A 15,889-nucleotide genomic window follows, 5' to 3' on the forward strand; every position below is an offset into this window, starting at 1 on the left:
AAGGTTCTTCCCCCAGAGGGTGGTTGGCACTGAACAGGCTCCCCAGGGCAGTGGGCACAGCCCCAAGGCTGCCAGAGCTCCAGGAGGGTTTGGACAATGCTCTCAGGCACAGGGTGGGGTTGTTGGGGTGTCTGTACAGGGCTAGGGGCTGGAGTCGATGATCCTTGCGGGTCCCTTCCAACTCAGCATATTCAGTCACTCTGTGATTTTGGTGCCTGGGCAGATGGCATCCCCTAATGCCCAGTGCTGTCCCACCCACTGCCACCGACTGGCACCTGGGAGGAACCCGGTGCCCTCTGACTCAGGCCTGAATCGCTTTGGAAACCTGAGTTATCCAGAGCGTTTTCATCTTTTTCTCTCACATGCAGCAGAGGGAAGCCCCCTGTTCCTGCTGTCTCTCATGGGAGAGATGCTTTCTTGGCTGTGAACATGAGGAAAGCTCTGTCCCAGGGCAGGGGCTGAGCCCAGAGCCCAGCCTGGCACTGGGGACACGTGCTCTGTCAGCACCCAAGGCAAGGCCCCAAGCACAACAAGCACCTTCAGTGCATGGCCAGGGACAAGAGCCAGCACCCAGCTCTGCTCCTCTACCCAAGGCATCTTATAGGATGCACATGAAATGCCCTGCAAGAACTGTGGAGTGAAATCCCACAAATACAGCTCCAAAGGACTTCCCTCATCACTGGCTGTGACCTACTGGGCATGGAGGGAAGAGATGTCACATTTTTTTTTTCCTTGAAGTTTAACCTTTCTACTGTAAGCTTTGGTGGCAAACGTGCTGGTGTTGGCCCAAGACAAAGCAAACAAGAGTTGTGTGCCCTGCAGAGGATGCTGATGGATCCCTTTGGAAATCTTGAGATCCTCCAGCAGGTCTGAGGCCTCAGCAAGGGGTGACAGGAGGACAGCGAGCCCATGCAAAACCAGAATAAAACCAAACCCTGTGAAGCACTGTGCTCTGCCAGCCCTATTCATTCTTTCTGTTCATAAGCATCTCCCAAGTAATGGTGAGAGAAACAAATGTTCTGCCTTGAGGCCACTGACCACACGAGGAACACACATCCAGCCCCTGTAACAGGTCCCACACTGCCAGCACAGGCTCTGCAGTCCCCCTGACAGTGTTGATTCTCCCAGGGATTCACTGAGCTCAGCCAGCTTTTGAGTAATTTTCATTGAAATAAGCAAACAAGAAAGCTTTTGTCAATATTCCCCAAGCAAGAAGCATCGACAGAGCTGTGGGATGCTGCAAAATGAGCACCCTCCCTTTCCCACACGGCGTGCCAGGGAGAGCTCCCAAAACAAACACTGGGAACAGCTCTGCCTCGTTAGGAGGTACCACAGGAACAACAAAATCAGCTGAGACTGAAAACTCTAATATCAAAGTCCAATTTACCTTAATTTCTGGGACTGTTATCCTTGTTTCTGGATTTTTATCCAGCATGCGCAGCATCAGTTCCTTGAGCTCATCACTTATCTGTGCTCTGAGTGAAGAGAACAGCAGCAGGCAGTTAACAAGGGAATTGTAAGGGCTCAAGACATGCCCAGTTCTTTCTGCAGTTACTTGGTAGGGAACCTGCTCCACTCAGGAGATATTTGCTCTGCAAACCTGGCTTGAGAAAGGAAGGTCTTGTTGGCTTGGTTCCTCCTCAGGCACCACAGTTACAGAGCTTGGTTATCCTGTCCTGCCCACTAACACAAAGGCACCCTCTCAAAATGCACAAAAAAATACCAGGTGAATGGATTTAAGAACATTTTTAAAGACAGCACAACATAGGGAAATTTCAGAGGGCAGATTCTGGGACAACAAAACATTCCTGAGAGAAATGAAGTTGAACTGAACATGTCAAGAAGGGCACAGCTTGATTTGCTGAACCTGCATCGTGAGCAGCTGTGTGCTGGATGAAACCTCCCCCACATGATATTCAAATTCCCAGCTAAGCCTGCAGGTTGTGTTAATTAAATTGCTTCCACGAACACTGATGGCAGCCAGACAGTAACTCTGCATTTCCTACCTGTACAGCTCAGCCTTGGAGTAACAAAAGGAGGGAATGAACAGGTGTAAGAGAAATACACATAATTTTTAACACTATTTCCAAGATCTAAATGCTACAGTGCCTGAACTCAGAAGCCACTCTATTCACATGGAGCCCTTGGTCCTGCAGTTTGTTCCTCCAGCCCAAAGGCTGCAGTGACTCCTGTGGCCAATGATACAGGCAACATCTTCCAAACACTCCAGATCTGTGTGATCAAAGTGCTGCTGCATTAAAATGCCAGCATGTGACACAATCACATTAGGCAGCTCAAAGTCTGTGTCACGAATGACTCCTGAAGAACTGCCCAGAGAAGGAATTTGGCAGCACAAAACATCACTGCCCAGCAGGGCTGGATCTGAGACTGGAAACGCTGGTGAGGACCAGGTGCTGTGCCCACCTCCTCTGCACTGCCCCAAGCAGAGAAGGGAATAAACTATCACAAACCAACATGAAAACCGCATCACAACAAGGGATATTTTAGTCTGATGAAAGCAGAGCTGCTGTTTGATAATTTATGAAATCTTTAAGTGGACTTTGGTTATGGGATCTTTCCAAACAACCAAAGAAACGCTGGTCATTCAGTGGGAAGGGGCATGAAGTGGGTTCAGTTTAAATAAAGTCTAACCACTTTCAGAGTTGCCCCAAGGGTGTGCAGTACACAAGCAATACAGCCCAGACAAGGGGAATGACAGGATGAGTCCTCAGAGACTCAGGTGACAATTTAGGTGGGAATGGGAAGAATGGTGCTGCTCTTGGGATGAGCTCCAGGCACAGAGGAACAGCACTGGGCAGTGACAGGGCATTTAGCAGGTCAGAATAAACAGGCTCCTCCCAGAGACCACACGGATGCAGGTGAGATGGTGCTTTTAAAACACTTAACATCAGTTCTGTGCCAAACTGTCAACAGCTTGCTTTAAGACACAAGAAATAGAACATATGATCACCTAACATTTCTGGGCACCAGACTGATTTCTGTGCAACACAGGACTAATGTCATAAGGAGAAGCCCTGTAAACAGGATCACAAAGTGTCAGGTGGGTGGGTTATGGCCACAAAACAGATCACATCACCCTGTCCCTGATTTCTCTTCTCCCCAGTGTGTCAGGGTAAGGTGCAGGCTGTAACTGATGGCATTTTTCTTCTGAAAAGCCTGTGCTATCTGGGTTTTCTCACAGTCCTAGTCCTGTAACAGCTCTCAGGAAAATGCCAAGCACCACAGAGCTTAGTGCCCATTTGGGAGGGCTGCCAGCACCTCAGATCACCTTACAGGGTGCCTGCAGGTCAGACAACACTGCCCTGGACTTCACCAGGAGGGACCGTGCAGCGCTTATGACTCTCTTAATACACATCTAAACAGAAACTGCTCCAGCTTGTTTTTCAGTCATGCCAGGATCATCAGGGTGTGTGAGCTAACCCCATTTACCTCGTGCCACACCAAGGGCTCAGTGACATGAATGAGAACTGCAGTGCAATAAATATTTATCCCGGTGTCTCTAAGGGAAGGGACGGGACGGTGACGCCGGTACCGTCAGCTCCATCTGTCCTACAGCCTGTCAGGAAACAGGCAACGGGTTTCCATGGGCTGTCTGCAAACAGCAGTGTGTCTTTTGTAGCCATGGTGAAATAAATTGAACCCAAAATACCCCTAACTATAGTGAGGTGCTAATTCTGTGGGAGGTCAGGGTGGATCCGCTCCAGTGAATTCCAGCTTTATGTGCGTCTCTGTTGCTGCCTTTATCTAACAAGTAGATGTGGTTTGGAGAGCTGTCAACACCCAGTAACCCTCTGCTCCAGCAAACTAACCAGGGGTACAGCTTTTTTTAGACTGGGAGAGCAGGTCACTGAGGAATCCACATAAATCAGGCAGCCCAATTATCGCTGAAGGAAATGCCTGAATGAAGGAAAGGATCTCAGCACAACCCAGTCAGCCCATTAAATGTTAATAACTTACTGCAGAGGCAGATGGGAACAGTCACTTGTGAACTGACTGCTAACCCAAATACAGGGTGGCTGAGGGAGGGTGGGTGTTCTGCCAGGACCCGAGCAAGGGGAGAAGGCTGCCAGGGAAACACAAACATTTTGCTGCAGTGCTGTCAAGACAAAGTCCTGCCCCATCTGCAGAGCAACTGGTGGGAACGTGGCAGTGGAGCATGACCAGCCTTTGTGCTCCTGATGCCTGAATCCTGGTCACCTGGTCCTGCCAGAGCTGCTCCACACCCAGGACTGGGGTCTGTGTGTGCTGTCCAACAAGTGGCCTGACCCTGTGGCCCATCCACAGAGCCCGGTGTGAGCTCCACCAGCTGGGGCAGAGATGGCTCTGGCTCAGCTTTCTGCAGTGGGTGTGCTTCCCTCAATGCAGAGGTAATTAATGCAGCCCATGCAGCCCAGGCCATGAGTCAGATGACTAAAACAGGGCAGCCTGAGGACCCCATCACCTTCTGCAGACTCAGAGCCTGGGACTGCCAAGGCAGAGGCTCAGCCCTTCACCACAGTGTTTGAAAATTCAGTGAGCATCTCACAAAATTCATGGCATGGATGGTGGATACATGCATGGATCACAGGCTGCCTGACAGCATCCCTCCCCCTTCCTCTCTAACACCAGACATGCCTTTCATTGGAGTTTTAATTTCTTTGTGCTTGAAATCAAGTAATTTTACCGAGCCACCACGGCTGAGCACACATGGAATGTACTCACCTCCTGTCAGACTCCTCTGGCAAGAACAGACACTCATCACCTCTGGACTGAACTTCCCACTGCCCAAACGCCATGTGAGTGGCCCTGGTTCGTCCCCCTGCCCTGCTGAGCACCGTGACCACAGCTGGCCATCCCAGCTGGCACAGCCCAGCAGCTGCGACCGTGCCCAGCGTGGGTTTCCTTCACCGGCTGAGGGAGGGTGGGGGCAGCCCCTCAATATCACATCTGTAAACTGATTTCTGAGTGTTTTTTCCATAACTAGCCTCAGTTTGCTAGTGCAAAAGACAAACCCATGTTCTCCTGTGGTGTGTTGGAGGAGGCAGAGGAGTGGGATTCACCGAGCTGTGGTTGTGTATCTTGGGACAAACATCCTTCCATCAGACACTTCTCCCAGCTCCAAGGTAAGTCCACAGAAGAGGGATGCATTTATTTAGACCAAGACTGAGGTCTATACCCACTCTGCTTTTGAAAATGAATATACTGAGTCATTCCAGTGGCTGCCACGTGGGGAGAAACACAACCCACCCAACCAAACCACGCACCTGGCTCAGAACTTCTCAGACCCATAACGAAATCCCTTCACTTCCAAAGATTTCAAGAGCCATTTCCCCTAGTCCTTGTCTGCACAACAAGGACAGAGGATCAGCAGAGGCAGCTGTAATACCTCAACAACATCACCAGCACAAAACCCACGTGAAGGACCCTGGAGAACACAGAGCACCTCACCCACCCATGGCTGCCCCTCCACGGTGACCCACTGGCATTTGTGCTGCACAGAGAATAATGCTGAAAACTGAACTTTATTGCACAGTAGCAGAGTAAAGTTTACTCACTCTTCTGGGAACTCCACAGGCTTGGTCTTGATCCTGTTATGAAGACCCAGAATATATTCATCTATAAAAGGGCACTGTAAAACAAACAAGAGATTTTCCAGTTGTCAGAGATCCTGGCACAACTCAGGCATTTGTCATTCATGTAACACAAGTGCACTCCCTGTAATCCCTCGATTTTACACAGAGATGGAAATAAATACAATCTTCCCACACACAATAAATTGATTTGTTCCTTATTAAAAAATAAATGCAGAAGAACAGCAGAGGGATCTAGGGAATATATAACTGGACTGGGATATCCTCCCTCCATCCAGCCTGCCTGGTGACCATGAACTGGCTCTGCCATCTTCCCTGGCCACTTCTTACCCCTGAGGTGGATGCCTGATGCCTGTGTGGTGGGATCTGCAGTGGTCTGTGCTTGGGCAGGAGTTCAGATAATATTCCTGCACTCCTGCACTCATACCTGCTGGGAGAGTGTGGGTGGGAGAAGGGGGTTCTGGCCACAGGCAAGGGAAAAGCTATGACAGGAGGTGCAGTTTGCAGAAGGCTTTGCCAGACTGGGCTCCATCTGGCCCAGCTCAGCTTTGGCAGACAGGGCTTTCTGTAACCTGGTTTGCTAAAGTGCTGCAGCAGCTTGGGATCAATCCCATGCCTCTCTCCACGCTCTGTGTAAATTTCTAAACAGAGAATTTTAAATAAATGGCTCGTTTCTAATGTGGATAATGCCCCCTACGAACTGTTGTTGGTGCTACTGATGCTGCTCTGGGTTTGTAGCACGAAAAATGTCCCTGCAAACAGGGACCAATGGTGGAAATGATCCTTTCCACAGATCCCAATGTCAGCCCCTTCTCATCCACAGGGGGATCTGGGAGCTTGCAGAAGGTAGGTCTTTGTTTCTAATACTTGCCTTTATTTGGAAAGGAATGAGTCAAAAGCCAGGCAGACAGACACTGCCATGCAGGGCTCCAGCAGCTGAGAGCCAGCTTACCTTCCCATAAACAAAGCAGTACAGGGTGATTCCCATGGCCCAGACATCCAGAGCCTGAAAAAAAGCAGGTACAGGCAGTCAAGGAGATGCAACACAGATGATCTGAATGAGGTGGATTTTCCCACTGATTCATAGAACACTGTTTGTATGGATTTAGCAGTTTCTGTGTCACTGTGCAGGGTCTCTTTGAAGTTGGGCTCCTGAAGGCATCAGCAGCACGCCTGGGGAATGAGGAATGGGCTGGGCCAGGCACTGCTTCCTTGCCCTTGCTGTGGAGAACCAGAAAGCAGCCCCTTCTTACAGTAAATTACACCATTCAGGGCTGAATCTCAAAGGTCTTCCAGGCAAAAAATCCCCATTAGACCCTGCCCCCATGTCTGCATTACCACCCTCGGCAGTGCCTTCCAGGGAATCAAGATATGACCTTGGTGCCCAGCAGCCCCCTGTGCCTCTTGATTATTTTGGAGCGGAACCAAGAGTTTCCTCCTTTCCCTTTGGGCAGGGAAATGGCTGCTGCCTGGGCAGGAATCCACAGCAAAGTGTCTGCCCACTGCACAGAACGAGTTTTGCCTGGACCGGACAGAACCAGAGCTTCAGTTTTAGTAAAGAACAACCCAATTTTGCACCAGAATCGCTGGATGGGCAACAGGAGAGGATGCAGGTGTGGTGCTGCCCTTTGTGCCATGCCTGGGGGTCCCAGGAGGCACCTGAGCTGAGAGCAAAGACCTACCTTTCCACTGAAACTCTTGCCAGTCTGTGAGATGGCCTCCTGGTGCCATGAAGGCTGGTGTCCCTGCCGTGCTGGAGAGCTGGGCATCATTCCCTTCAAACTGATTGCTGACTCCAAAATCAGCGATTTTGATGTGCCCATCATCTCCTAGGAGCAGGTTGGAAGGTTTGATGTCCCGGTGGATGATCTTCTGGTAGTGCACTGAAAATAAAAAACCCCAAAACAGGAGCATGGTTGGTCCTGGTAGCAACACAGGGGAAACCTTTCCAGGAGGATGAAAATAAAGGTGCAAGCTCAGGCACTCCACACCAAGCTGCTGCTGGGGACACAACACAACGAAGAAGAAATGCCATTTCCTTACAGACATTTCTTCCTGGTGCCTCACTGGGACACAACCCTCAGAAATACAGCTGTCACCAGGAATTCAGCAAAGAAAGAGAAACTCAGAGAAAGTTCAACCAGGGGGACCAAGCAGAGCTGCTGGAGAGGGAAGCAACTCAAAGCCTGTGGATGTGTTGGGCAACTTGCTGTATTAAATGTTTATGTGTTCCAGATAAAGAGGTTCCTTTTTAATTTACTTATTTTGAAACTGCAGTGCTGCAAAGCTGATCAGAAGGGGCAGAGCCACAGGTAGAATGAAACAGGTGACAAGCAGCTGGGTGCCAAGTCCAGCCAACAGCTCAGAAATCAGTGGGTATTTCCAACCCCAAAGATGGAATAATGGAGCTCCAACCTTGCAGCCATCACCAGCTGCTTGGTGCCAGCACCCTGAGAAGGTGCTCTCTACCTAACCAAGCTTGGTAATGGAGCCCAAAAATGAAAAACCCTTGCAAAGAGCTTGGAGGTTGAGATGCACTGAAAACAACAACAAAAATAAACCACTCTCATGTGATAATGCAGTTGCAAGACAGACATTTCCAGGCCACAGAGCGAAGCAGGAAGTTCTAGGAAAGTGGCTGATTCCTCAGGAACTTGGAGAGCAACTTTAAAAAATACCCCCCCCTCAACTTTCAGAACATAAAATGGCCCCAAAAGCAGAACTGGAGAAAACACAAGAGACTTTACTGAATGGGAGAGGAAATTCTCTAGTTCTGCCCTTCCCAGGGGACCTCTCAGCCTCCCTCCTCCCCTGGCCCTAGCCACTGTTTTCACATTTCCTTCTTGCAAATAGACCATGTTTGTTTTTATACCTCCCCACGAGCTCTTTTCATATCTCCTAGGAAATACACAATTGGGTGGAGGAAAATGCTGGTCCAACCCTTTCCTGCTTTTACAAACCTGGTCAATACACTGCCACCAAGGCAGCCTGCCCTACAGAGCACCCCACTTTGTGTGTCAGGAACAAGAAAGAACAAATTTCTCTTAACCACCTGCTCTTTTCAAGCCAACTTTCCACCAGGCCGTGCTTGGGGAAGGGAAGTCACACTTGCAGATATTTTTTCTAGAAGGACCACTCTTAGTTTAAAGCAGCGTTGGGGGACTCTGTCCTTGGCACATTAAAGAGACCCAGCAGACAAAAACTTGCTGGAGAGCACCAGCACTTCCCTCCTCTTCCAGATGTGCAGCAACTGCGTGGCCAGGCTGTGATGTGAGCCAGTTAATGCTGGAACAGCCTGGCTAGACAGTCAGGATAAACACTGAAACCCTGCAACAACAGTAATTAGGAGGAGACATCTGCTCAGCAGTAAAGCTGACATTTCATTATGGTAATATAGGGAGAGCAAAAAAAAAAGTGAGGGGAGAGTGAAGTTTTCTTTCAGGAGATGATGAGCTGCCTTTTCAGGCAGGTGTCTGTCATCTTACCACAGGACTAAGATTCCCAAAGCCTCTAAAAAAAAAAAAAAAGGGGGGTCACAAATATGGCCACAAATGTGGGTGATACAAGTACATCCCAGAGCTGGATCTGTGAAAATTGAGGGAATTACACTAGGCAAGCAGGTATTCCAGGCTTTTTATTATTTCTTCCACACAGGAAAGTAAAAAAAAAACAAAAAACAAAAAAACAAAACAAACAAAACCACAAACCATTTTCCCTACCATATAACTATTTATTTTGTAAAGTGCAGTCCTTGTCCCTGCACAGCCTCACGAAGCAGAGGAACACCACGGGCAGTTTGCCAGATGCCCTGTGTTTGCTCAGTGCCCATCTCCAGCAGGTCTGGCCAGTGCTGCCTGTTGGGCACAGGAGCAATATCAGTGTTGAACAAAGAAATAAGAGACACATCTTTTGCAAAAATCAAAGACATCCAACAATGGCTCATTTGGCCAATGAATATTTGGGTTTCCCAGACCCACGATTGTTGGGGACAGTGACGGTCTGACCTCAACTGCTCGGAGGAGAAAAATCAGCACACAGGAGCCTTTGGGGCTGAGGAGCCCAGGCTGTGCCCTCAGGAGTGAGCCTGACATGTCCCAGGGCTCTGCAATGCCATGTCCCAGGGACTCCTGCACACCTGATGATTTAAACCGGGATGGGAAGGGGACAGGTGCAGGGTGAAGGGACTGGGCAGGTCCAGCAGTGGTTCTGGGATCTGTGTCCAACACACACACTGTGCTGCTCTGGGTGACAGTGATGGAAGTCTTTGTGCCAGCTGGCTCCAAAGGCTTCTGCTGACTCCAAATCCCCTTCCCTATCCAGCTGCCTCATGCAGAGCCAACAGCCATGAAGAGAGAAGGAGAGGGATTGTGCACTGAGCACCAGCTGGTGTAAATGAACATCCCAGCTACAAAAACTCTAAGAGTGAGTGCTCATATCTGCCAAGAAATGATTTGGTGTGGAGCTGCTAACCTGATGAGGGCAACCTGAAATCCCTTTTCTGCTCTGATGAAACAGAATTCTTAAAGTCTTAAAGCACAAGACACAAGGAAAAAGACGGTGTTATCCCTGCAGAACTCCAGAGGGAGAGCTAAGCATCTTGGAAATAAAAGCCTACCACTAATGACGCCCTCCAGACTGCTAATGACTGCACAGAACAGCACCAGGAGCACACAACCCACAGAGCCACCCCAAGGGGAGCAGGTGACAGCCACAGTCAGTCTAACACAATCACCAGCATAAACTAACTCTCTAATTTCACCAGCCTGAAGCGTCTGGGAGCGAGTTTGATCCTCTGTAGATGTAAGAGCAGCAGGTAGGAAAGGCTTCCTGGTTAGAGCTGCTTCACTGGTAGCCAGGCCCAGAAGTCCCAGAGACAAAACACTCGTCCTGTCCTTGGGATTAAGGACACATTGTGACACAGACACTTCCAAACACGAGCGGGGCTGCATCAGACCCAGCAGAGAGGGAAAAGCACTTTCTGAATAAAATCCCTAAATGTGCTTTAAAGAAACATAATCAGAGTAATGATCTGTATCACTGCACTTCAACTTGCTCCATGAGGGTTTGGGGATTATTGTTCTTTTAGACAAACACACTACCCCCCCTTAGTCCCCTTCATGAGGAACTGGGACCCCTGAGCTGAGTCCATGCCTCTGAGGGAACTTCCAGCTACTCTGTGTCCTGCTCCAGAGACTGGATAAAGCAAGGAGTTGTTTTTTTTTGCTTGGGACAGTACAGGAAGAGCCACAAAGCAGGCAGACCTCAGCCCTGCCCTCAGACCCACACTGTCCACCACAGGGATGTGGCTGATGGCAGCACAGAGCCTTGGCAAGGACCATCCATCCCTTCAGTCTCCTCCCTCCCAGGCCACGCACAAAGAGGACACCAACAGCTGTAACACACTCATTCCCACACAAATGCACCTGTCTGCATCCCTCCCAAGGTTAAAATCCACGCTGAGCTGGCCAAGGCAGAGCACTTCACTGAAACTGCTTCAGAAAACCCACGAAATGGCTCCACACGTTGGTTTCACCTGGGAAGGGTTTTGCTCAGCAGCTCACTGGAATGTCCTCCCTGGGCTCCAGGATGCTCTGCACTGTCTGTGCTGACAGACCCAACGCAAAGCATGCATCAATACTCCTTCATAATGAAAAGGAAATCACACAAGACATCACAGGGCCCTTAGGACAAAGTCTGATTATGCAGCACTCCATTATTAGACCCATTTTTCATGGGAAAGGTATTTCAGGCCTATCTGCATCTGGATAACGATCTCAAGGATTCCTGGAGCATCATCCAGGCAAAGATCCCAAAATACACTAGAAATACTTGTTTGCTAAACCCCACAGCCACCTCATGAACAAAGCAGGCAGGGCAGGTGAGGGTCTGCATACTAAATTTTATCACAACCTGTGTTAAGACTGCCTGACCAGGGATATCTGAAGTCTGAGTTAGACAAAACCCAGACCTCAGGGTGCTCAGAAACATTGGAATGATGCCTAAAAGTCTAGCCTGTTTCCTGATTTTGGGCATGGAGCAGCATCACCTAAGAACAGCCTGCTGCAGGCTGATGGTATGTGGTGGAGAGATATGACCTAAAAGAGGATTCAGAGCACTCAGGGTGTGAGCAACACCCAGGAAAGGACCATCTTGCCCTGTCCCTCTGAATTTCAGACAGAGCTGTAGCAGGTACAGTGCAGCTACTGCTGAGAGCAGCTGGCATGAACCTGCACTTGGGAGTTCAAATTCGAGCCCCTATGAAACAACTGCCCAAAATAAAAGGTCTCCCTGAAAATCTGGATTTCTAGGGCTTTTATTTGTTTGTTCAGTACAATGTATTTGAACTGAGCTGGTAATAGTAGCTGTGGTTCAGTAGGTGGGGCTGGAGAAAGGGGTAGATTTTGGGGAGGGTCTCTGCTGCTGGGCCAGCTGGCTCCTGTCTGTGTGCTCCTATCTGGCTCTCCACAGTTCTGCTGCTCCCTGCTCCATCATTACTCTATAAATCCCACTGGCTATTCCAAGACTACACAGGCTTTTGCTTTCATTCAGAGGCAAATGCCTGGGAACTGTCTAATTACAACTTCACTTCCTAACAGGCAGTGAAGACCCAGAGGGGCCAGAGACAGAAGTGCTAGAAAGAGATATTGTGCTTCACTCCTTTCCAAAAAGGTGCTTTTCACTGCACTCCCCCTCTGGAAACCTTGGAGCTCCAGCAGGTTAATACCAACTTGCTAAAAAGCTCATTTAAAAATTATGCATATAAAACTTTGCAGTGCATTGACACACTCTCCCATTTACTGAGGCCGAATTTTACTTGATTAAAACCAGAATCCCACTCCCATTCAAGGGCAAAAGCAATCCATGTGGTGCTACTGCAGAGCCTGCTTAGTATGGCTCTCACATCGCCCTTGTAGCAAAGATGTGATTTAACACCCTCCCAAGGAAACTGCTGCACCACCACCCAGAGCTCAAAACACAGGGCTGCTCTTTGAAGGAAGCCTCTGCACTCATCTGCAGTGCTCCCTGAGCAAGAGCTGGGGGACAGGGACGTGGTGGGCACTGCAAGGGGTGTTGTGTGCAGTGGCCAGGTGAGGATCCCAGCTTGGATGTTCCCAGCCCTGCTCGCTGTTCTGCTGCACCCATCGAGCCTCTGCCACGTGGAATTGTTGCTTAAGCCTGGGTTTTACAAAGGGGGATCCCACACCCGGCACTGCCCAGCCCTCTGGAAGAGCTCAGCTTCTCTCTGTGTCGTGCTCCTGGCAGAAGGGGAAGGTGTGGGAAGAACAGGGAAGAGGGAAAGAGGCAACCTTGCCTAAGGCTGTCCTTCTGCACTTGTCCTCCAGCTCATATGAGCACATTTACCACCAGTCACAGGGGTCATGCAGGGCTTCCTGCCGTGGTTCCACACCTGCCAGTGCCCAAGGCACCCCAAGGAAAGGGGGGAGCAGGGTATGTGCAGCAAGTACTGCCCAAACAACCTGCACAGCCCACGCCAGGGGCTGCTTCCAGCCCCGAGCACAATCACACAACTGCATCAAACAACAACAAAAATCAAAGTGCCTGATCTTTCTGAAGAGGCTCTAGCACATCTCTCTGATCTGCTCCATCAGCTAATTACTCTCACTCTTGTACAACAGTTCTTATCTATCAGTATCAGAAACACTTGCAGCTCACGAAAGGGTTTTTTGTTTGGTTTTTATCATCTAAAGAGAGCTTGTCTGCATGTGATAAAACACAAACCAGCCTCTCTTCTCCTTTATAACACCCAGCACCTTGCAGCTGCAGCCCCCACCTCAGCATGCTTTGTTTGAGGAGCTCTGAACTCACACAGGCAAGAGGCAGGAGCAGAGAAGAGGCAGTTCCCTATTTCCCACATGGGAATGAAGGTACAGATGGAGCCAGCAGCTTGCTGGGAATCACAGCAGAGCAGGCAGCAGCTCCACCACAGACTCGTGTCCCAGCTCTACTGGCCCACACCAGCCTGAGGGACTGACCTCTGCCAAGGGTCAAACCTGATCAAACCCATCTACACCAGGGATGCTTCAGCACACCCACCCTGGGCTTACATTGCTGTAGATGTTCTTCAGGAGAGACAACCCTGTGTTGATTTATTTGCTTAAATTTCCTTTTAAGATAAAGGAAATTATACCCACATATTGGTGACCAAGTAGATTTAGCCTTACCTCAGGAAAGCCAGCTTTGATCTGCACATGACGTGGCCCCAGGCTCAGCCTGCAGGACTCTGGGGCACTGCAGGCATCTGGAGAGGTGCCCTGCAGAGAACTGCTGCTGCAAAGGGTATTTCCCAGTGGCTTTAGCTGCATGTCATGACCCTCCCTTCAACCCAATCAGCTCAGATGAGGTGAGCATTCCTCTGCAGAGGGGACCAGACCCACCACCCTTAGATCCCCTGGACACAGTCACAGGAGGGAAACCGGGGACTTTCCACAGAGAACGCAGGAAACAATGTTTTTATTTCTTCAGCCACACTGACAGCAACTGTTCTAGCTTCTTGTGACCTGAATACTGGGCTTGCAGCTCCACAGCAGCAGGGGCAGTGGCTGTGCTTCATCCTGTGCCAGTCAGCAGGGTTTTCCCCTGGGTCCCACTGGCGTGCGTGCTCTGTGCTAAGTGGCTGCTCCTGGCCAGTGTCACAGCCAGGCCACCTGCCCAGACAGCCCTTCTGTTTGCTTACTCCTGGTCCTTGCTCAGGCTGTTACTAAATGAAGATACTCGTGTCCCAGTCCTAAAATCAAACTGGGATACCTGCCTGGCATATCCCTCGTGTCTTTTGGGGGGTGTATGCCCTATTTACTATCCTGCACATTTATTTCTGCTGAGAATCACTGGGAAAGGAATGTTTGCCTTACTAGAAGGGAGCCTGAAGCTTAAATAACCCCAGACAAGCACCACTAGAAGGGAGTTACAAGTGGAAAGGGAGGTAATTGCACATATCTCTAATTCAGAGAGACGCTCAGGAACACGCTTTAGTTAATGACACAAATCATCCAGCAAAACTTTCCCATCCAAAGCACTTGAGCACACTCTGGAATTACCTCTTTGGTGGTACTTACACATGCAGAGGCCTCCCCAGTTCCTCTGGGGGGTGTGCAGTGTCAGCAGTACTGGGAAAGTCTTGGGAATGGGAGCAAAAGTGCTTTCTTTTGCAGGGACCCAATAAAAGTTTTCATGTGGTTAAACAATTCCTGACACTGCCCACACCACAGAGCCCAGCTCTAAGGCAGGTGTACTAAAACAGAATGTGTGAATCAGTAATAAGACCAGCTCAAAGTATGTTCCCAGCAGTTCAGGGGCCAGGGGAAGGGATACTCTACCATGGACAGATCTCCCTGACTCTCACACCTTCAACCTGCCTCTGTTTCCTCACTGCTCAGTGAACAAGGCTTGGACTGTGAGCATCAAGGTGCACTCCTGGTAATAAAGGTACTAAACCCAGAAATCCAGTCAAAAGCAGTCGACAAAGTGAGGCAGCACCGTGCCATTGGATGAGGGAGCTCCTGGCTCCCTCCAGGGCACTGCCCCTGCCTCCCACCACGCCCAAGTCTTCCCATCCAGCATGGGATGCTTCTGCTCTCATCACCTGGACCACTGCTCCTCTCCACAGCCAGCCCTCTTGCAGGAGTCCTCCACCCCAGGCAAACATCACGAATTACCAGTGAGTCCAGTCCCCAGGGACAAACAGCAGCCACGGACCAAGTGCCACCACCAATGCCAAAGGTCAGCCCACATCTGTCCCCAGCTTGGCTCCTGCAGCCCCTTCCTGCTCCCCATCAGCACTGGCCTGGACTAAAGCCTTGCAGGCTCCAACAGCACTCCAGTTTGCAACTCCTCATCTGATAAACCCCAACCAGCAATGGTGCATGTGCTGCTGTGATGACTGCGAGCTTCAAACAGCTGCACGGTTATTGAGCCTCCCAAATTACACAACAATTATGGATGCTTACATTAAAATTACCTTGCAATCTCTGGATTGCCTGGCAACACTTTTCCTTCAGCATGCACAAACGGTGCACTTTTCCTCTTAATTATGTAATAATTGCCATGCATTTACCCAGCAGTTCAGAGAGAACACCATTTTTAACTTCCATTCCCTAATAAAATAAGTGGTTACTCAATTGCCCAAAATAAAGCATCCTATTGTTCCTGTTGCTGGGCATCCTATAATTTATTGCTGAGTTTCACTCCCTCTGCCTCAGACTATCAACATTTCTTTTTTTTTTTTTTTCCTCTCCATCTTCTAAACTCAAAGTTTCCTCTGAGCAGGAACTGTTCCAGCA

At 49.6% G+C, this 15,889-nt stretch overlaps 1 protein-coding gene across 1 annotated transcript in view; it reads right to left on the minus strand.

The window, feature by feature from the left end:
• CAMKK1 (calcium/calmodulin dependent protein kinase kinase 1) overlaps positions 1-15,889 on the minus strand; it is an 89,643-nt gene that overhangs the window by 14,148 nt on the left and 59,606 nt on the right. Inside the window, 5 exon segments of the mRNA XM_050321927.1 lie at positions 1,388-1,475; positions 5,556-5,629; positions 6,544-6,597; positions 7,274-7,312; positions 7,314-7,474. Of these exon segments, the coding sequence (XP_050177884.1) occupies positions 1,388-1,475; positions 5,556-5,629; positions 6,544-6,597; positions 7,274-7,312; positions 7,314-7,474 (416 nt within the window).

The sequence above is a fragment of the Myiozetetes cayanensis genome, unplaced genomic scaffold (genome assembly GCF_022539395.1).
Source record: "Myiozetetes cayanensis isolate MyiCay16 unplaced genomic scaffold, myiCay2020 scf27, whole genome shotgun sequence".
NCBI lineage: Eukaryota > Metazoa > Chordata > Aves > Passeriformes > Tyrannidae > Myiozetetes > Myiozetetes cayanensis.